Source organism: Mus caroli, unplaced genomic scaffold (genome assembly GCF_978045245.1).
Source record: "Mus caroli unplaced genomic scaffold, Mus_caroli_1 scaffold_4, whole genome shotgun sequence".
NCBI classification, from domain to species: Eukaryota; Metazoa; Chordata; class Mammalia; order Rodentia; family Muridae; genus Mus; species Mus caroli.
Window position 1 is genome coordinate 142,421,088 of NW_028227259.1, and position 21,541 is coordinate 142,442,628.

Here is a 21,541-nt window from a genome sequence, read left to right on the forward strand (position 1 = left end):
GTACCAAAGTTAAATCCGGATCAAGTTAACGATCTAAACAGTCCCATGTCCCCTAAAGAAATAGAAGCAGCGATTAATAGTCTTCCAACCAAAAAAAGCCCAGGACCAGATGGGTTTAGTGCAGAGTTCTATCAGATCTTCAAAGAAGAACTAATCCCAGTTCTTCACAAACCATTCCACAAAATAGAAGTAGAAGGAACTCTACTTAACTCATTCTATGAAGCCACAATTACTCTGATACCTAAACCACAGAAAGATCCAACAAAGATAGAGAACTTCAGACCAATTTCCCTTATGAATATTGATGCAAAAATACTCAATAAAATTCTCGCTAACCGAATCCAAGAATACATTAAAACAATCATCTATCCTGACCAAGTAGGTTTTATTCCAGGGATGCAGGGTTAATATACGGAAATCCATCAATGTAATCCATTATATAAACAAACTCAAAGACAAAAACCACATGATTATCTCCTTAGACGCGGAGAAAGCATTTGACAAAATCCAACACAAATCCAATCCAATTCATAATAAAAGTCTGGGAAAGATCAGGAATTCAAGGCCCATACCTAAACATGATAAAAGCAACCTACAGCAAACCAGTAGCCAACATCAAAGTAAATGGTGAGAAGCTGGAAGCAATCCCACTAAAATCAGGGACTAGACAAGGCTGTCCACTCTCTCCCTACCTATTCAACATTGTACTTGAAGTCCTAGCCAGAGCAATTCGACAACAAAAGGAGATCAAGGGGATACAAATTGGAAAAGAAGAAGTCAAACTATCACGTTTTGCAGATGATATGATAGTATATATAAGGGACCCTAAAAATTCCACCAGAGAACTCCTAAACCTGATAAACAGCTTCAGTGACGTAGCTGGATATAAAATTAACTCAAACAAGTCAATGACCTTTCTCTACACAAAGAATAAACAGGCTGAGAAAGAAATTATGGAAACAACACCCTTCTCAATAGTCACAAATAATATAAAATATCTTGGCATGACTCTAACTAAGGAAGTGAAAGATCTGTATGATAAGAACTTCAAGTCTCTGAAGAAAGAAATTAAAGAAGATCTAGGAAGATGGAAAGATCTCCCATGCTCATGGATTGGCAGGATAAACATTGTAAAACTGGCTATCTTGCCAAAAGCAATCTACAGATTCAATGCAATCCCCATCAAAATTCCAACTCAATTCTTCAACAAATTAGAAAGAGCAATCTGCAAATTCATCTGGAATAACAAAAAACCTAGGATAGCAAAAACTCTTCTCAAGGATTAAAGAACCTCAGATGGAATCACCACGCCTGACCTAAAGCTTTACTACAGAGCAATTGTGATAAAAATTGCTTGGTACTGGTATAGCGACAGACAAGTAGACCAATGGAATAGAATTGAAGACCCAGAAATGAACCCACACACCTATGGTCACTTGATCTTCGACAAGGGAACTAAATCCATCCAGTGGAAAAAAGACAGCATTTTCAACAAATGCTGCTGGCACAACTGGTGGTTATCATGTAGAAGAATGCGAATTGATCCATTCCTATCTCCTTTTTTAAAGGTCAAATCTAAGTGGATCAAGGAACTCCACATAAAACCAGAGACACTGAAACTTATAGAGCAGAAAGTGGGGAAAAGCTTCGAAGATATGGGCATAGGGGGAAAATTCCTGAATATAACAGCAGTGGTTTGTGCTGTAAGATCAAGAATTGACAAATGGGACCTCATGAAACTGCAAAGCTTCTGTAAGGCAAAAGACACCGTCAATAAGACAAAAAGGCCACCAACAGATTGGCAAATGATCTTTACCTATCCTAAATCAGATAGGGGACTAATATCCAATATATATAAAGAACTCAAGAAGGTGGACTCCAGAAAATCAAATAACCCCATTAAAAAATGAGGCTCAGAGCTAAACAAAGAATTCTCACCTGAGGAATACGGAATGGCTGAGAAACACCTGAAAAAATGTTCAGCATCCTTGATCATCAGGGTAATGCAAATCAAAACAACCCTGAGAATCCATCTCACACCAGTGAGAATGGCCAATATAAAAAATTCAGGTGACAGCAAATGCTGGCGAGGATGTGGAGAAAGAGGAACACTCCTCCATTGTTGGTGGGATTGCAAGCTTGTACAACCACTCTGGAAATCAGTCTGGTGGTTCCTCAGAAAATTGGACATAGTACTACCGGAGGATCCCGCAATACCTCTCCTGCATATATCAGAAGATGTTCCAACTAGTAAGAAAGACACATGCTCCACTATGTTCATAGCAGCCTTATTTATAATAGCCAGAAGCTGGAAATAACCCAGATGTCCCTCAACAGAGGAATGGGTAAAAAAAATGTGGTACATTTACACAATGGAGTACTACTCAGCTATTAAAAAGAATGAATTTATGAAATTCCTAGGCAAATGGATGGACCTGGAGGGCATCATCCTGAGTGAGGTAACCCAATCACAAAAGAACTCAAATGATATGTACTTACTGATAAGTGGATATTAGCCCAGAAACTTAGAATACCCAAGATATAAGATACAATTTGTGAAACACATGAAAATCAAGAAGAATGAAGACCAAAGTGTGAACACTTTGCCCCTTCTTAGAATTGGGAACAAAACACCCATAGAAGGAGTTACAAAGACAAAGTTTGGAGCTGAGACAAAAGGATGGATCATCTAGAGAGTGCCATATCCAGAAATCTATCCCATAATCAGCCTCCAAACGCTGACACCATTGCAAACACTAGCAAGATTTTGCTGAAAGGACTCTGATATAGCTGTCTCTTGTGAGACTATGCCGGGGCCTAGCAAACACAGAAGTGGATGCTCACAGTCAGCTATTGGATGGATCACTGGGCCCCCAATGGAGGAGCTAGAGAAAATACCCAAGGAGCTAAAGGGATCTGCAACCCTATAGGTGGAACAACATTATGAACTACCCAATACACTGGAGCTCTTGACTTTAGCTGCATATGTATCAAAAGATGGCCTAGTCAGCCATCACTGGAAAGAGAGGCCCATTGGACATGCAAACTTTATATGCCCCAGTGCAGGGGAATGCCAGGGCCAAAAAGTGGGAGTGGGTGGGTAGGGGAGTGGGGGGGGGCAGTCAGGGGGACTTTTGGCATAGCATTGGAAATGTAAATGAGGAAAAAACCGGGTACACCTGGGAGGCAGACTGGGGCTGAAAGAGACTTAGATGGTGTCTTAGTCAGGGTTTCTATTCCTGCACAAACATCATGACCAAGAAGCAAGTTGGGGAGGAAAGGGTTTATTCGGCTTTCACTTCCATACTGGTGCTCATCACCAAGGAAGTCAGGACTGGAACTCAAGCAGGTCAGGGAGCAGGAGCTGATGCAGAGGCCATGGAGGAATGATCTTTACTGGCTTGCTTCCCCTGGTTTGCTCAGCCTGGTCTCTCATAGAACCAAGACTACCTGCCCAGAGATAGTCCCACGCACAAGGGGCCTTTTCCCCTTGGTCACTAATTGAGAAAATGCCTTACAGTTGGATCTCATGGAGGCATTTCCTCAACTGAAGCTCCTTTCTCTGTGATAATTCTAGCTGTGTCAAGTTGACACAAAACTAGCCAGTACAATTGACTCCTTGTCAACTTGACACACAAACACATCACTGGTAAGCCCTTAGTTTCTTATTCATCCCCAAGATCTAAATAACTTTAAAAGTCCCACAGCCTTTAAAAATTCTTAAAATTTCATCCTCTCTTAAAATCCAAAGTCTTTACAACTAAAAGTCTCTTAACTGTGGGCTTCACTAAAAAAAACTTCCTCCAAGAAGGAAAAATGTTGGGCACAGTTCTCCAACCATCCAATGTCAGGGATCCAACTCACAATCTTCTGGGCTCCTCCAAGGGCTTGGTTCACTTCTCCAGCCATGCTCTTTGTAGCACATGAGTCGTCCTCTAGGCTCCAGATGCCTGTACTCCACTGCTGCTGCTGCTCTTGGTGGTCATCTCGTGGTACTGGCATCTCCAAAACACTGCATGACCCATTCAGTCCTGGGCCATCAATTACAACTGAGGCTGCACCTTCACCAATGGCCTTCCATGGCTTCTCACAGTGCCCAGCCTCAGCTGCTCTGTGTGACAACTTCTTGCTTTCAAAACCAGTACCACCTGGTGACCCTTACACATTACCAAGTCTCGCTGCAGTAAGAGTACAATCTTGGCTGTCTCTGGAACACAGCCTCATTGTGCTTTCAGAAAACATTTCCCAGAAGATGTCACCTCAATGATGCTGGTCTCTTCTTAAATAACCACCAATTTCTTAGCTCCAGCTAACCAGCATCAATAGTCCCAGTAATGCAAAGTTTTTGTTTTGGTAGTTCTGGTATCTTGTTAATCACAGCTGATTCTTCAGCCCCAGCTAACCAGAGCTACAGAATCTTCACAATCAAAACAGCAATGGCCCTGAAAAGAGTCTTTAATTTTCCCTCTGAAATTTCACAAGCCAGACCTCCATCTTCTGCCCTGTTCTCAACATTATCTTCCAAGCTCCTACACAACATCTGACAGAGCTCTTTAAAATGAATGGATCTTCAAGCCCAAAGTTCCAAAGTCCTCCCCAAAACATAGTCAGGTTGTCACAGGAATACCCCACTCCCAGTACCAATTTGTCTTAGTCAGGGTTTCTATTCCTACAAAATCATCATGACCAAGAAGCAAGTTGGGGAGGAAAGGGTTTATTCAATGGCTTACACTTCCATACTGCTGCTCATTCCCAAGGAAGTCAGAACTGGAATTCAAGCAGGTCAGAAAGCAGGAGCTGATGCAGAGGCCATGGAGGGATCATCTTTACTGGCATGCTTCCCCTGGTTTGCTCAGCCTGCTCTTGTATAGAACCAAGACTACTAGCCCAGAGATAGTCCCACCCACAAGGGGCCTTTTCCCCTTGATCACTAATTGAGAAAATGCCTTACAGTTGGATCTCATGGAGGCATTTCCTCAACTGAAGCTACTTTTCCTGTGATAATTCTAGCTGTGTCAAGTTGACACAAAGCTAGCCAGTACAGACGGCGAGAGATTAATGGAGACCAAGACATGATTCTGTTCAAGGCCCGCCAGTTTACTAAGAGAGTGTGCTTATAAAAGGGGAAGGCCCATGCCCTGGCAGTCCATTCTTGGTGTCTGGAGCCAGTCTGTAGGCGACCTGCCGGATAGGATATTCCTCCGGAATATCTCAGGGGCTTCTCAGTGGGTAACAGAAGTGTCTTGGATAGAGCAGTGGCAGGTAACAGAACAAAAGAGCCATCTATTATGGAAGGCTCCACCCTAGGTAATCTCCTTCTATGTGGCAGTAAGGTCAAAGTCTGGATCAGCCTGCTTCAGGGCTGAGGGAGGCTACCCTGACGGAGCTATCTGGATTCATACTTATAATTCAACAAGAATCTAGGCTGTGTGGATCCACTCATGGGGCAATTCAAGAGCTACAAGATTCTGACTGTGGGGTTGGTCTTTTTGGTTTTGGTAAGTACTTTCCCTGCCTTTTGCTGGCTTGCTTACCACTTCTACCTATGTGTAGATTGGTTAGTTTCTTTAATCTTGGAGAGTTAACTGGGGGAAGGTGTCATTCTTCCAACTTCTACTGCTGAGGGATATTTGGGGCTTCAACTGCCGGGGAGAACATCTACAAGGACCGGGAGCAGGTACCATGTGTTGGGGTCCATCAGGAAATCTAAGCTCAGAAGTTGTCCAGCAAAGTCCCAAGGAGAACGGTATGGACAAATACCTGGACTATTGCTGGGGAGCCCTGAGCAAATGTCTTCTTGCCCAACATAGGGCATGAACAGCAGGCAAGGGAGGAAGTGTACTTATGCCTAGCTTGGCGAATAAATGGGTTTATTTGGCTTGCTTAGAGGAGGGCAAATAAGAGGTTGCCCCTAAACAACCACATAAGCAAACAGGCTCTGCACACAAGCGGCATAAATGGAGCTCGCCCTGTTATTGGCTATCACTTTTACATGCTCCAGCACCTTCAGACACCAGCTGAAGCTGGAGCAGAATTGCAGACAGCTGGAAAAGGTGGTGGGAGGGGGTGTGTGAGGCTGCTGGAATTTCAGATAAGGACCTAAGGACTCTCCCCCCAAACCTTGGTTCAACAAGGGAAAGTCTGCAGACTCGGCCTGGCTCAGGCTCCCTTGCCTGTTGTCCCAGCCGCTCTGGTGAAAATGGTAATTAGTGGCTGTGTTCCACACCAGCAATTCCTCAGTTCACTTGCCTTTAGAAGATGTTGTCCTCTCTGTCCAAGATAAGAGAAAAAAGTCTTTTGATGTCTGGTCCTCTTTTTAGAATGCATGGGGGAAACGTTAGGAAATAGAAAAAGTTTTATGTACACACACACACACACACAAAAGGTTTGGGGCTAGCGGTTGAAAAGGGTCAGTGGGAGTGGGAGGGAGATAGACCATAATGGCATGCGTGTGATGGAAATGCATTGTACACATGGATGAAATGGAGACAGGAAATAAGAAAACAAATGAAGACTGGGAAGTGATGGCTCCTGCCTTTAATCCCAGAACACAGGAGGCAGAGGCAGAGGCAGGCAGATCTTTGAGTTCAAGGCCAGGCTGGTCTGCAGAGCAAGTCCCAGAAGAGCCAGGGTTCATGGAGAAAGCATGTAACTCAAAAAACAAAACAAAGCAAAGCAAAACAAAACAAAACAAACAAAAACCAAAACACACACACACACAAGAAACCAATTTAAATCCCTGCCTCCGGCAAAAGCAAGCTAAGAGATTAGGATAAACCTTTGTTTCTTCTATGAAGTTATATACAAGGAAAAGGTAAGATGTGTCAGGAGGAAGCTTTTCCTGTCTGTCTATGAAAACAGAAATATTTTGACTCACAGGGTATTGTTATTGATATTTAAGCAGTAAGGTTTTTTTTGCATGAAAATATAGACTTTTTTCCTTTTCTTAGGCGATGAATGATTTGAAGTGTAAGAAGAGAAATTGGACATTATTCTGCGAGCAATAAGGGTTTAAAAGATTTTTAAAAATCAGTTCCTTCTTTTTAGAGATGTTGATTTTATTTCCATAGCAACTGTGTGTTGTATGAAAGAGAAAGGGTTTTTTTTTACCCTCTCTATTCCTCGACTTGCCTACAAAACAATCTTCAGGCCAATAGTGCAGTAAGACCTTTCTCAAAGGCCACCTCAAAAAAAGGAACCAAAGAAGAAAGTAATTACTACAGAGTGGCTCAGAGGCCTTTCCCGTAAATCTACTGGCTGCCAATGGTCACTGTGGAAAGAGGGGGAGGCTTTTGTCAGTGTTGTGGTTACTGGTAAGGTACCTATGAACTTGTGAGCCACCATAATTAAACCAATTAGCGCATGGACACGCACACGCGCGCACACACACACACACACACACACACACACAGAGGAAAGCAGACTGGGAACTATTTGAGATGACAAGGGTGATCACCTGGAAAAGGGAGGAATTCAAAAGAGGGCAATGGGGGGGCTAGAGAGTTCACTGGTTAAAAATGCTTGCCTCTGTTGCAGAAGAACCTGCATTCAGTTACCAGTACTTATGCCTGGTGGCTCACGATGCCTGTGACTCCAGTTCTGAGACACCTGACCTTCACAGACACCTGAACATCTATGGCACACACACACACATACACCTGAATAAAAATAAATCTTAAAAATAGTAGAGAAGGGGCTGGTGAGATGGCTCAGTGGGTAAGAGCACCCGACTGCTCTTCTGAAGGTCCAGAGTTCAAATCCCAGCAACCACATGGTGGCTCACAACCATCCGTAACAAGATCTGGCGCCCTCTTCTGGAATGTCTGAAGACAGCTACAGTGTACTTACATATAATAAATAAATAAATCTTTAAAAAAAAATAGTAGAGAAGTTTATGGCTAGGGATACATACTTTAATCTGAGCCATTAGGAGACAGAGCAGGAGAATCTCTGTGAGTTCTAGTCTAGCCTGGTCTAGTTCATGCCAGGTAATGTTACATAGTGAGACTTTTCTCAAATAAACAAACCAAGCAACAACAAAAAATCCTCAGGCCTGCTGAGGTGGCTCAGTGGGCGAAGGTGATTCCTGCTATACTTGACAATCTGAGTCCGGTCTCTTGAGCCTCACATGGTGGAAGGAGGGAACTACCTCTCAAAAGTTATCATCAGAGTTTCACACATGTGCCATGTAATGTGTGCATATACATACCTGCACACATACTGTTTTAGTTTAAGATTTAGGGCCTCACTGGATTAGCAGAGTCTCACTGCTAATCCAGTTAGAATGAAATTTAAGGACCCATCCAGTGCTGATAGCAGAGTACCTAGCCTGGGGGACTAGAGAACAGTGACTGGTATCAATATTCCCCAAACAGTGCCAAGAATTATTCTAATTACTCATATATTACCATGGAAACAACAGGTTTCTTCCAAAGTTAGACGTAATTTTCTTTATCTCATGAGAAATCTAAGCCTCTCCAGTTTTATAGAACCATTTCTGCAAAAGAATCTGTTTTTTTTTTTTTTTAATTCAGAAATGGAAACTTTTAAAACTTCTGGGTCTTAATCCACCTATGTACTTAGTTTGGAAACCATCAAAAGAGGAACATTCATTCAAACCATTACGTGCTCACCAAGCAGTCTCAGGGCCCAGGAATAATGTTGGTATTCATATGAAATAACCCATGAGGCAGATCCGCAGACATCAGACGGAGGGGAAATGCCTAGGTTAAAAGTTTGGGCTATTAGATACGTTTCAGCACCATATAAGTCCTCTAATGTTAATTCGGGCTCTCCCCAGGAACAGTGAGTTTTGTTAGTCACAGTGAGTGAGCTGACAGCCTGGTTAGTTTCTGTCACTATGTGGTACAGGGAAGGGGCATCTAAGCATAATCAGCAACACTGACTGATTTTGCTTCATTTTTGAAAATGATTAACTCTATCCCCAGAGTCCCTTGCTGGCACAGGTTTTTCTTATCTCCCAAGGCCAGAATTTTTTAAAAGGATTTTTTTCCCCATGAAGCCTTAGTTTTATAAACCCTGTTTTTGCAATGGAAGCTCCCTTCTTTCTGGCAACCTGGCAATCCAGCCACATGGCACACACAGAATTGTAAAATCTTTCTTTCAATCTCAAAGATAATTGCTATACCTTCCCTGCTATACTTTCTGCATAAACTAGACATGTAAAGTGGGCATCAGCAGGCAAAGGTGAAGATAGATATGGATTGCTGTGTGTAGTCACTCTAGTTAATATATTGCCTGTGTTTGTCTTCCAATGGGTTGTTGTGTGTGGCCACTAGCTAATACCTTCCCTGTGTCTGTCTTTCTCAGCTTAAAGTTGAGGTCAGAGAGTGGTGGCAGGTGGACTGTTACCCTCTCTTCCTACTGTGGAGGACAGCAATTTCTAGGGGAGGCCAAATACCCTCTAGGAGGACCAAGAATTTCTAATATCCTTTTCCCCAGCAATGAGAAGGCCTCTTACTTTATAGATCATAACCTGAGTAGTAAAGGGAGATCAATTGACAGTCTGGGTATATGGTGGAGGACTTTCTTTTTCCTCTTCTGAGAGCCAGCATCAGATTAATCAATTATGCTCTCTAGGCTCAGGTGCCTGGCTTGGGCCCCAATCCTCTCTGTTAAAGTAACTACTTCAGCCCCAATATCCTTGTTTTCATCTTTCATGTCCTGACACTCATGGTTGAGCACTGGGTCGTCAGAAAAGGGGTAGCTGAACTGATTGATGGCAGTGGCTTCCTCAAATAGGACTTGAAAATGAGCTAGGCATAGGGCATGTTACTGGGTCACACAGTCTTTAGATAGCTGGTGTTTTGGTGCTCTGCAAAGGAGGGCCTCAGCTGTCCCATGGGGTGCTGTGGGTCTAACATCTTGACCCCAAGTTAACTTGTTTTTGTTGTTGTTCTCTTGTTTAGCTTTTTTATTACCCTAGCAGTGGTTACCACAGCTCTTAGACAGATGGGTCATCCTATGGCTGCCACAGGGTACAAATGTTTGGATAGTATGTCACAGGCCATTTCCATGGCCATGAGTATCTGTAAGTCTAACTGCATTCATCAACAATGAAGACGACAGTGGCTTCCACTTTATGTTAAAGGTCTTGTTCCAATCAGGTCTGTTGTTAAAACACTTTTTAAAGCCACCTCCAGAAATTGGGTTTTACTTATATCTTGAAACTTTTTAATCTTTTATGGTTTTTTTCTGATATATGGCCAAGGGGTGACAAAGAAATATTCTTTAGCATCTATCTTTAATCCTTTGAAAAGGAACTAGCTAAATTGTTTAAAGTCTCCTTGTTTAGTGTTGGACAGAAAGGAAAATATGTTATGTCTAGGCTGAATGGCTGTGACAGATGCCCTGCTCAGCCTAAGGGCATTTTTAAAAAAAAATTTCAGAGATTGCTGGATTGTATGAATCATTGGTTAAATTATGCTTCCCTGGGTCTGCTTAGAGCAGGCATGGGGCAGAGAAAATGGTCACATGAATTACCTATTTTCCCATCTCTGTGTGCATTCTGCTTAGATGGCAGGGGTCCCTGGATGAGAGGCCCACCTCCACCCAGAGATCAATTCTGACAGTGAGCAGGAGTCAGTCAGCACACCAAGCAAGTGCTCCTGCTCCCAGAGTGGACAGGTAGAGGTGTTTTAAGTTTCTCTGGGTGACATGGCAGAGTAAAAGTGATTCGGGTCATCCACAGGACAGGGCACAGGTCTTAAGCCTAGTGAGTGGAGTGTCTCACACCAGAGAAAGCCACTTGTCAATATGGGGAAACAAAACTTATAGACACACACACATACATACACACACACACACACACACACACACACACACACACACACACACACACACAGAGAGAGAGAGAGAGAGAGAGAGAGAGAGAGAGAGAGAGAGAGAGAGAGAGAGAGAGAATGATAATGAATAAAAAACAACCAGGGGTGGTTGCCACATATTCATACACTTGAACAAGGTCTCGCCTCTGTTGTTTCGCTGGAGCTTCCAGAAATAATGTGGGGTGTTCACCCCAGAAGATTGCTTGGACATAGGCTTAAGTCAGTAGAAAATTTTTATTATGAGGCCAGTGACTATTCTAGGTGTTTGGGATCACAGTGTAGCCCAGAGCATTTCTCAGGGTGAGCTTTGAAGCAGCAAACCATGTCCTTGGTGAATGCAGTTCAGTTAACAAGAGCAGAACTACAGAAGCCTAAAAGCAACAGTAGTGCATTTAAGAGACTTTCCCATAACTATGACCTTTGCCAGATTAGGTCTTTGGTCTTGGCAGGTGGTGCTGTCTGTGTACTGAGTTTTTAGCAGGAATGACACTTCTTTCATGGAGTCAGTTGTGCCAAGGTCTGGGACTCAGTGACAGGTATTGGGAACTGAACTGTCGTCCTCTGAAAAAGTAATATATATATTTTTTTAACCAACAAGGTCACATCTCCAAATAGTGCCACAAGCATATTCAAACCAGCAAATTCCACTTCCTGCCCCCACAGGCTTGTTCAAACACATGAATCTATAGGTGGCCATAACTAACCATAGCACAAATCAAATTACATTTATTCCAACTTCAAAAGTCCCCATAATCTATAGCAGTCTCAACAATGTTAAAAGTCCAAAGTTCAAAGATTCTTCTGAGATTTGTGCAATCACTTAACTGTGATCTCATATAAAATCAAAATAAAAAAGCAGATGACAGACTTTCAACGTCACAGGATATACATTGCCATTTCAAAATGTCACATTGAGGAAATGTACCAAAGCAAGACTAAAAACTGGTGGAGCAAACTCTAAAGTCTGCATTTCCATGTCTGATGTCCAAGTGCTCTTCAGATCTCCAGCTCGTTTCAGCACTGTGGACTGCAACAGATTCCTCTCTTTGGCTGGTTCCAGTTCCTCTTAGCAGCTCTCCGTGGCATGTATCACCTGGCTCTGGCATCTCTACATCTTGGGGTCTCCAAGGCAAATTTAACTTTACAGCTTCTTGTTCTAATGGCTGGCGTCCACACATGATCTTCTAGCATTTTCCAAAGGGCTTGGGTCACTTCTCCAGCTCTGCCCTCCATAGCATTCTAGGTTCTGGCTAACTCTACTCCACAGCTGATGCTGTTCTTGGTGGTCATCACTATCAACATTCACTCTCAGACCAGGAGGGGAGGTTTTGCAATTTCCTGAAGACTGGCTTAGAGAGGGTTTTTCCAATTTCCCATGGTCTGAGGCATTGGGGTCCTTGACATAGCTGTATCCATGTCAATAGCATACATTCACTCAGGAATTCACCCATTCAGGACTTGATCTACTCCCCCAGGAACTCTGCTTTCAGATTACCTGAAACTATTGAATTTCCTGCTACAACCTACTGAAGTCTGGGACTATAAATATGCCATACCTGGCCTTCTTCCATGCTTATTAATGCTATAATAAGTTTGTAATTTACAAACACAAATAGAAGTAACTTAGATGCTGATCCTCACTGTATTCAACATACAGGTTAGTTAAGTAGCATTTATATGCCTATATTATATATTACCCATGTCCATGAACATAGTATTCAGGTGAACCTTCACAGAATCCATTTCCTGGCCTCCATAGCCCCATTTCTTAGTTCTACCTACCCAAAATCTTGTTGACCTACCAATGTACACAGTGAGATTCCTCTCCATTCTCTCTTTCACAGTCAGTTTAGATTTTTAAGTTCTTGGGTCTGCAGAGTCTGTAAGCATCCAAGATACTGTTCTCTAGCATATCAGACAATGTCAACAATGGGATCAGCAAGATGTCTCAGCATGTGAGGGAGCTAGTTACCAAGCCTAATAACCTGAAATTGATCCCCTGGACATGGAGAAAGGAAAGAAATGACCCTACAAATTGTATTCTGATGTTCACATTCAGGCCAAAGGATGTGTGCCTATGCATGCATGTGTGCGCATGCACACACACACACACACACACACACACACACACACACACACACACACACACACCCTGTTTAGAAAGAAAATACAAACTCAACAGGCATTCAAAGCTGGATAAATGGCTCAGTGGTTAAAAGCATTGACTGCTCTTACTGAGTCTTTAGGTTCAGTTCCCAGAACTCATAGTTCACGTCACAACCATTTGTACCTCGAGTTTCCCGTGAGTCAATGTTCTCTCTGGTCTACTTGAGCACCAGACTTTTATATCGTACATAGATAGATGAAAGCAAAACCCTCATACACTTACATTAAAAAAAAGATGAATAAGAATACCACTGGGGCCCCCAATTTCCCTGTTAACATGGGGTGACTCCAGTGGCAATTTCCAGAAAATCTAGTAACACAATCACGCCAGCCTTGAGATGTTTCTTTCACATAAAGGTCATGGTGACTCAAATGCAAGGCTTATAAAGGACAGACAGAAAGACACAGGCAGATAGGACACTTAGGTGCTACTTAGCCAATAGGAACACCTTCTTTGCCAGGTGGTGGTGGCCCACTCCTTTAATCCCAGCACTTGGGAGGCAGAGGCAGGCAGACTTCCGAGTTCAAGGCCAGCCTGGTATACAAAGTGAGTTCCACGACAGCCAGGGTTATACAGAGAAACCCTGTCTCAAAAAACAAAACAAAACAAAACAAAACAAAACAAAACAAAACAAAACAAAACAAAACAAAACAAAACAAAAAAGTAAGGAATACCTCCTTCGAGGAAGAAAATGGAACACACACAGCATGATGGCATAATCCTTTCTCTTTACCACAGGTGCTGTTCTTCATGATGCGTTGGCCTGAGCCCATTATCCATTGGCTCCCACAACCCAGTACTGTGCCTGAGTATGTCTCAGAATCCACCCACTGGGACTCTCTGCCTCAAGAACTCCCCAACCTGACCAGCCTTCTATATTGGCCTCCAACTGGTGAAGACAGGGATGATTTTTTGGCCTCTACCAGCCCCAGAACCTCCACATACTACTTGAAGGGTTCAGCCCACACCACCTTTACTCTGGGAAGTAACCTAGAAGCCATCCTTGTGGCTAGGGATCACCGAGGAAGAGCTAAAGTTCATGGTGGAGATCTGTTTCGGGCACAGCTGCTGGGCCCAGAATTGAGAGCAGGAGTCCCAGGGGAGGTGAAGGATCTGGAGAATGGCACTTACCTCTTGTCCTTCCCCCTGCTCTGGGCTGGACGGGCCCAGGTGCAAGTGCGGCTGATCCACTCCAGTGAGGCAGTTAGGGTCCTGCAAAGAGTCTGGAGAGAAAAACGAGCCACTGTTGATTTTAGAGGGTATTTCCGAGGAACAGATGGCTCTCTAGAGACTGTCATCTGTAACGTGGACCCCCAGTCAACTGGAGCCAAAGGGCCTACCTGCCAGTACAAGGATGTGGTTTCTGGGGAGAGCTGGTTCTGTGCTCAACCCTCTACTTTGCCCTGCAATGCTTTAGTGGGTCACTCAAGTGGAAGTTATCTGAAGGTGACCACGTCACATGATGAAGCCCTGCTTGCTGGGTAAGAAATCTAGAATCTTGAACAAGTCCCAATTTTAACCATAGGCATGTGGAGGTGAGAAGACAACTAGAGGAAGTTAGTTCTCTTCTTCCACCATGTGGGACCCAGGTATCAACTCAGTCTATTGGGCTTGGCAGCAAGAACATGGTTTTCATCATCTTCATCATCATTACCATCATCATCTTCTTCATCATCACCGACATCATCATCCCTATCATTTAGAGATTCCTACACCTGGAGTGAACTTGAGTTTTTGTGTGGTTGAGGTTGACCTTTTTTTTTTTTATCATTTTTATTAGATAATTTCTGCATTTACATTTCAAATGCTATCCCAAAAGTCCCCTATACCCTCCCCCAGCCCTGCTCCCCTACCCACCCACTCCCACTTCTTGGCCCTGGTGTTCCCCTGTACTGTGGCATATAAAGTTTGCAAGACCAAGGGGCTTCTCTTCCCACCTTTTAATGAAGGCAGAAAAGTTAAGAATTCAAGGACTCCTTGGCCTGGGGTGAATGAGCATAAAACCCTGTGTCAAAAAAGCAGGGGTGGGGTGGGAAGGCATGGGTTGGAGGAGGGTATTATATTCCCTAGTGACCGTTTGTGTAAGAACAATGACAAAATTTATTATTTTTTTCTAGACTTTAGTGGCAGGAAAATTTGATTTTCTTATGTGATATGGAGCTCTGTTTCTTATAAAAGAGAACTATGTGACTCTTCTATTATCTTAACTATTAGTGAACTGATAACACCTTTTTTTTTTCTTTGTATATTCTTTCTAACGACTATACTCACCCTATGTTAGTGTGCGCACTCTATTGTAGTGACCCAGATTTAGGCATAGGACAGGTAACCAGTCAGCCATGGTCTGCTCTTTGCAAGTCTAATTTTCACTCGGTCAACCTCCCTCAACGCTCACACTCAGTGTTTCTTCAGGAATGTGACTGACCAGAAACTCCCTTCAGGTGTACCTCCAATCCTGGTCATACCAGCAGCCCAGGGGAACATGAGTAACATGGGTGAGTGAGGCTGGAACATGTTGGGGCTGGGGATGGGCATCAGCTTGGATGGGTTTGATATGTGTGCATCTCTCTCTCTCTCTCTCTCTCTCTCTCTCTCTCTCTCTCTCTCTCTCTCTTCGTTTTGAGACTGGATGTCTCTATGTAGCCTTGGCTGGTATGGAATGAGCTAGATAGACCTGGATGGCCTTGGATTCATAAACCTCTGGCTGCTTCTGTCTCCCAACTGCATGGGCTACCATGCCTGGCCATCATCATTGTTATTTTTTTTTATGGTTTTTTTTTTTTTTTGAGACAGGGTTTCTTTGTATAGCTTTGGCTGTCCTGGAAATCACTTTGTAGACCAGGCTGGCCTCAAACTCAGAAATCTGTCTGCCTCTGCCTCCCGAGTGCAGGGATTAAAGGTGTATCATTGTTCTTTATCATGGTACATTACTTACTTAATATTCTAGGTCCTCAGAGTCCCCATCTATAACTGGAGACATGAACAGTGCTACCCCCTGAATTTGGAGGTGCACATATGAAGTCTCAGCACTCTAGAGGTGAAGGCAGGAAGATTAGATGTTGTCTCATTGCTGTGAACAGACACCATGACCAAAGCAACTCTTATAAAAGATAGTTAATTGGGGCTAGCTTACAGTTTCAGAGGTTCAGTTCATTATCATCATGGTGGGAATATTGGCAGTATCCAGGTAGTAGACATGGTGCTGGAGAAGGAGCTGAGAGTTCTACATGTTAATCTGAAGGCAGCTAGAAGGAGGCTCTCTTCTGTAGGCCACCAGGAGGGGACTGGAATTCTACACTGGGAAGAGCTTAAACCTAGGAGACATAAAAGCACACCTCCACATTTACACATCCACATCTACAAGGAAACACCTACTCCAACAAGGCCACACCTCCTAGTAGTGCTATTCTCTGTGGGCTCAGCATTCACACACAGGAATCTATGTGGGCCAAACCTATTTAAACCACCCAAGGTGTCCAGGGCAATCTCAATTGCATAGGCATTTAAGGCTACCTCATACTATGTGATGGTTTGCATGTGCTTGGCCCAGGGAGTTGGACTATTAGGAGGTGTGGCCCTGTTGGAATAGGTGTGTCCTTGTTGAAGTGGGTGTGTCACTGTGGGCATAGGCTTTAATACCCTCTTCATAGTTACCTAGAAGCCAGTATCTATTAGCAGCCTTCAGATAAAAATGTAGACAGCTCAGCTCCTCCTGCACCAGGACTGCGACTGCCTGGATGCTGTCATGCTCCTATCTTGATAATGGACTGAACCTCTGAACCTGTAAGCCAGCCCCAATGAAATGTTGTCTATATAAGAGTTGCCTTGGTCATGTGCTTGTTTTGTTTGTTTGTTTGTTTTGTTTTATAGCTGTAAAACCCTAACTCTAAGATCAAACTCATGATCTACTACATGTAAAGAATGTAGAAGATTGCCTGACTAGACCATTGAAATGGTTCAGTGGGCAAAGATGACCTGAGTTCAAACCCTAGGATATATATGGTGAAGGGAGAGTACTGACTCCCAAAGCCTGTCCCCAGAGTGTCACACATGTGCTGTTCCATGCACACACACACACACACACACACACACACACACAAATGTAAAATATTCATTTACAAAAAGATGTAAAAGGTGGGGGTTTTATTGTTTTTTGTTTGTTTGTTTGCATCTACTCCATTCTTCTCTCCCCTGTAGCCTTGCCCTCAAGGCCTCCATGCCACCCGGGCCACCTGTCTCCAAAACCCTCTGGCTTCTACTACCAAGACAGATGGCACTCAACATTCTGTTCTAGCCGCTCTTTCCCCACTGTGGACAGCATCCTGAACTGCCTGGCTGGCCGCATTGTCTACATGATAGGGGATTCCACACTTCGGCAGTGGTGGGAGTATCTGCGAGACACAGTGCCCTGTGAGTGACCATGAGGGGAGAGGAGGGCCTGTGAGGACTCCTGATGGAGAAGCCTGATAATGATTGCATTGAGGGAGACTCCCTCGATTAGTAGAAAGATGGTGCAGGCTGCTGGATCTTTCTGAAGGGCCATGAGTGAAAGAGTGGGGTGTTTGCTTTGTTTTATGGTAGAGGCATTTTCTCAGTTGAGGTTGACCTTCCCAGACAACTCTAGATTGTGACAGGTTAGCAAAGAACAAACTTGGACACCAGTCCCCTGTGCAGCACTAAGATTACAAGTATACACCACAACACCCAGCTTTTTAACATAGGTTCTTGAGGCTCTAACTCAGGTCCTTATGTTTGTACTGTAAACAGGTTACCAAATGAGTACTTCTTCAGCCCGAGTCTCAAGTTGTGTTAGAGCTAGTCTCCACAGTGCACTACAGGCCAGATAGGGCTACATAGTGAGACCATCCTAAAAATAAATATGAGAAAGAGAGAGAGAGAGAGAGAGAGAGAGAGAGAGAGAGAGAGAGAGAGAGAGAGAGAGAGGAAGGAAAGCAGGCAGACAGAAAGAGAAATGGGAGGAAAGAACAGAAAAGAAAGGAAAAGAAAAGGAAAGGAAAAACTAGGAAGTAGACTAGGCGGTACACTCAGGTAGTAGAAGCTGAAAGATAAGAGAGATTCAGTGAGTTACTTGGCTACATAATGAGTTTGAGGCTAGCCCTGGCTACATAACACCTTGTCTCAAAACAAAACAATGACAACCAAAACCAAAACATCTGAAAGTCACCCTCAAGATGCTTGCTGCCTGGTACAGGATGAGGGAGATTGTGGAAGTTAGAGAACAGTTTGTATAGAGAAAAGTCTGCCCAGCTACATGAGGTTTGCTTCTATAGGAACTCACACTGACATGCTCACACCCACACATTAGACACACATGCACATACATTTAAATAATGTAAAAATACAAATAGGAGAGTAGGTATGGTGTACCACTCCTTGAAATCTAGAACCCAAGAGACAGAGGCAGGAGAGTCTGTGAGTGACCATGAGGGGAGAGGAGGGCCTGTGAGGACTCCTGAAGGAGAAGCCTGACAGTGATTGCATTGAGGGAGCCTGTACATCCTGAGTGCTAGACTTACATCCCAGCTGGGAGTGAGTTTTAAGAACAGTGTGTCACACACGTGCATGCATGCATGCATGTGTGAGTATGAATGAAAGACATCTCATGTAATTCAGGTTGGCCTGAAGCTCTCTATACAGCTAAGGTTGATCATGAAGCTCTGATCCTCTTGTTTCCACCTCCCATGTGATAAACTTACAGCCATATGCTCCCATACCTTGTTGGTGTTATGTTTGGGGTATTTGGGATATAACATGGGATTGTGTGGTAGGTAAACCCTAACCAGTGCACACTCCCAGCCTGAAAGAATGAAATCATTCAGCAAGTTGCCTTCCCTATTTAGTTACCAGAGCTCTCGAAAATAGCTAAAGGACAGTGCAACAAACCTTTAAACAATGCAATGTGGAATGATAGCAAAAGCATCATCATTGGGTTTCTAAATAAAATCTGCAGCCATCATCTCTCGTATGTGTGTGTGCATGTGTGTATGTGCACATGAGTATATGTACACATGTGTGTGTGTTTGTCTATGGTGGAGGACAGAAAACAATTTCTGATGTCACTCTTAGATACAGTGTACTATGTTTTATTTTATAATTATCAGTGAGACCGGGTACGTGTGCGTGTGTGTGTGTGTGTGTGTGTGTGTGTGTGTGTGTGTGTGTGGTACGTGCAAGGTTGTACACTTGTCATGGCACATGTATGTAGTTCAGAGGACAACTTTCAGAAGTCAGTTTTCTCCTTCCTTGGATGGAACTCAGGTCATCAGGCCTGTATCACAAAGCTTTTTTCTAATGAGTCATCCCACTAGCCCTACCACTCTAGGCAAGCATTCCACATGCTGAGCTACATCCCCTGCTAGCATTGTTTGTGACCATGGTAAAATACTTAACATTCTAGGATCTCAGAATCCATATCTGTAGTGGAGAGATAAATACTATACAACTTGAGTATAGCAGTGTACTCCTATGGTTCCAGCACTCTGGAGATATGTCTCAGGTAGGGTTTTACTGCTGTGAACAGACACCATGACCAAGGCAACTCTTATATGGACAACATTTAATTGGGGCTGGCTTATAGATTCAGAGGTTTAGTTCCTTATGATCAAGGTGGGACATGGCACCATCCAGGAAGGCATGGTGCAGGAAGAGCTGAGAGTTCTACATCTTCATCTGATGGCTGATAGGAGAAGACTGGATTCCAGGCAGCTAGGATGAAGATCTTGAAGTCCATACCCACAGTGACACACCTAGGTCTGCCTACTCAAGTAGGCCACACCTACTCTGACAGGGCCACACCTCTAAACAGTGCTGTAAACAGGTTACCAAATGAGTACCTCTTCAGTCCAATTCTCAAGTTGTGTTAGAGCTAGTCTCCACAGTGCTCTACAGGCCAGCTAGGGCGACATAGTGAGACCGTCCTAAAAGAATAAATATGAGAGAGAGAGAGAGAGAGAGAGCAAGGAAGGAAGACAGACTTCCTCTTTACATGTAGTAGATCATGAGTTTGAAACAGTCTTAGAGGTTTGCCAATACGTGTATAAGAAGATCATTAACAACCCCATGTTAATTCACTGAGTGTGTGTGTGCATGCACGCACAAGTCACATACTGTAGTGTATGAGAAGTTCAGAGGACCATGTGCAAGAACAAATTCTCTCCTTCTACCATATGGATCTCAGGAGATCTGATTCAAGTTATAAATGATGGCAGCAAGAGCCCTTCCTGCCTGAGCCATCTTGCTTGGTTCCCTAAGTTAAAACCTTCCTTCTCCTCCTCCCAACAGCTCTGAAGCCAGTTGATCTACATGTCACTTATCAGGTAGGTCCTCTGATGGCCGTGGAGACAACTCGGGGGATAGTGTTGCACTGGAGAGTCCACAGCTGGCCCCTGCGTTCTCTCCGCACCCCAGTGGCCTCCCTGCACTCTGTGGCCAGAGAACTACACGGCCTGGCTGGGGGACCCTACACAGTGGTGGTGCTGGGCATGGGAGCCCACTTTACCACTTTCCCTCCCTCCATCTTTGCCCGAAGACTGGTAGGGATTCGGGCAGCTGTGAAGGCCCTGTTGGACCATGAACCCAGTACTCTGGTCATCATCAAACTGGCCAATACTGGCTACAAATCCGTGTATGGCAGTGACTGGCTCACACTCCAGGTGAATCGCTTGCTCCGAGCTGCCTTTGTTGGTCTCCGAGTGGCCTTTGTGGATGCATGGGAAATGACCTCCACCTTAGATGTGCCAGACAACATCCACCCAAGGAAGCTTATTGTCCGCAACGAAGTGGAATTATTTCTGTCCTTCATCTGTTCCACCTGAGTGCTCCTGAGGGATCTGAGGCTGCATGGATGGAGAGCCTGGGTGTGGCCACCAAAAAAAATGGACTCCCAATGACAGAAAGCTGAAGCTACCCCTGGCTCACCCACTACGACACTTGGTTCCATGTTTTATACTTCTCTCTATGCACCACATGGACAATCTCGTTTTATATTAGGAGACCATGTTTTGCATGTATGTACACAACCCCTTTCTGAATATAAGAACTTAGGGCATCCTGTTCTATCACTGTCTTCTTTGTTCTTTGAGAAAGGGTCTCTGGACTCTAGAGCTAGGCTGGCATCCAGAAAGTTTTAAACATCTTTTTCTTTGTGTCCACAGCTCTGGGGTTACAGGCACAAAGTTCATATCAGATCTTTAAATGTGTTGCTGGGAACTCAAACTCAAACCCTCGTGTTTACACCCTTACCTACTGAACCATCTCCCAAACCCCTCTTTTTATTTTTTTTTAAAGACAGCCTTTAGCTGGGTGGTAGAGCCACACACCTGCAATCCCAGCACTAGGGAGGCAGAGGCAGGAGGATCTTTGAAAGTTCTGCCTGGTCCACAGAGTGAATTTCAAGACAGCCAGGGCTACAGAGAGAAATGCTGCCTTGAAAAACCAGCATACTAAGCTCACTGATGTGAGGCCCCTAAGACATATACAGCAGAGGACTGCCAGGTCTGGGTTGCCAGAG

At 43.9% G+C, this 21,541-nt stretch overlaps 1 protein-coding gene across 1 annotated transcript; it reads left to right on the forward strand.

Moving 5' to 3' along the window:
- Window positions 1-5,441: 5,441 nt before the first annotated feature.
- LOC110287939 (NXPE family member 3-like) lies at window positions 5,442-20,846 on the forward strand. Its single transcript, XM_085836393.1, has 5 exons — window positions 5,442-5,498; window positions 13,750-14,492; window positions 15,424-15,506; window positions 17,209-17,421; window positions 20,314-20,846. The coding sequence occupies exons 1-5, from the start codon at window positions 5,442-5,444 to the stop codon at window positions 20,844-20,846; spliced, it is 1,629 nt and encodes a 542-aa protein (XP_085692519.1).
- The last annotated feature ends 695 nt before the right edge of the window (window positions 20,847-21,541 follow it).

Excerpts from the sequence above, each read along its gene's own strand:
- LOC110287939 (XM_085836393.1), top strand. The coding sequence starts at position 5,442 with ATGGGGCAATTCAAGAGCTACAAGATTCTGACTGTGGGGTTGGTCTTT. Across the intron at positions 14,493-15,423 it reads GATGAAGCCCTGCTTGCTGG|GAATGTGACTGACCAGAAAC; the intron begins GTAAGAAATCTA and ends GTGTTTCTTCAG. Across the intron at positions 17,422-20,313 it reads TCTGCGAGACACAGTGCCCT|CTCTGAAGCCAGTTGATCTA; the intron begins GTGAGTGACCAT and ends TCCTCCCAACAG.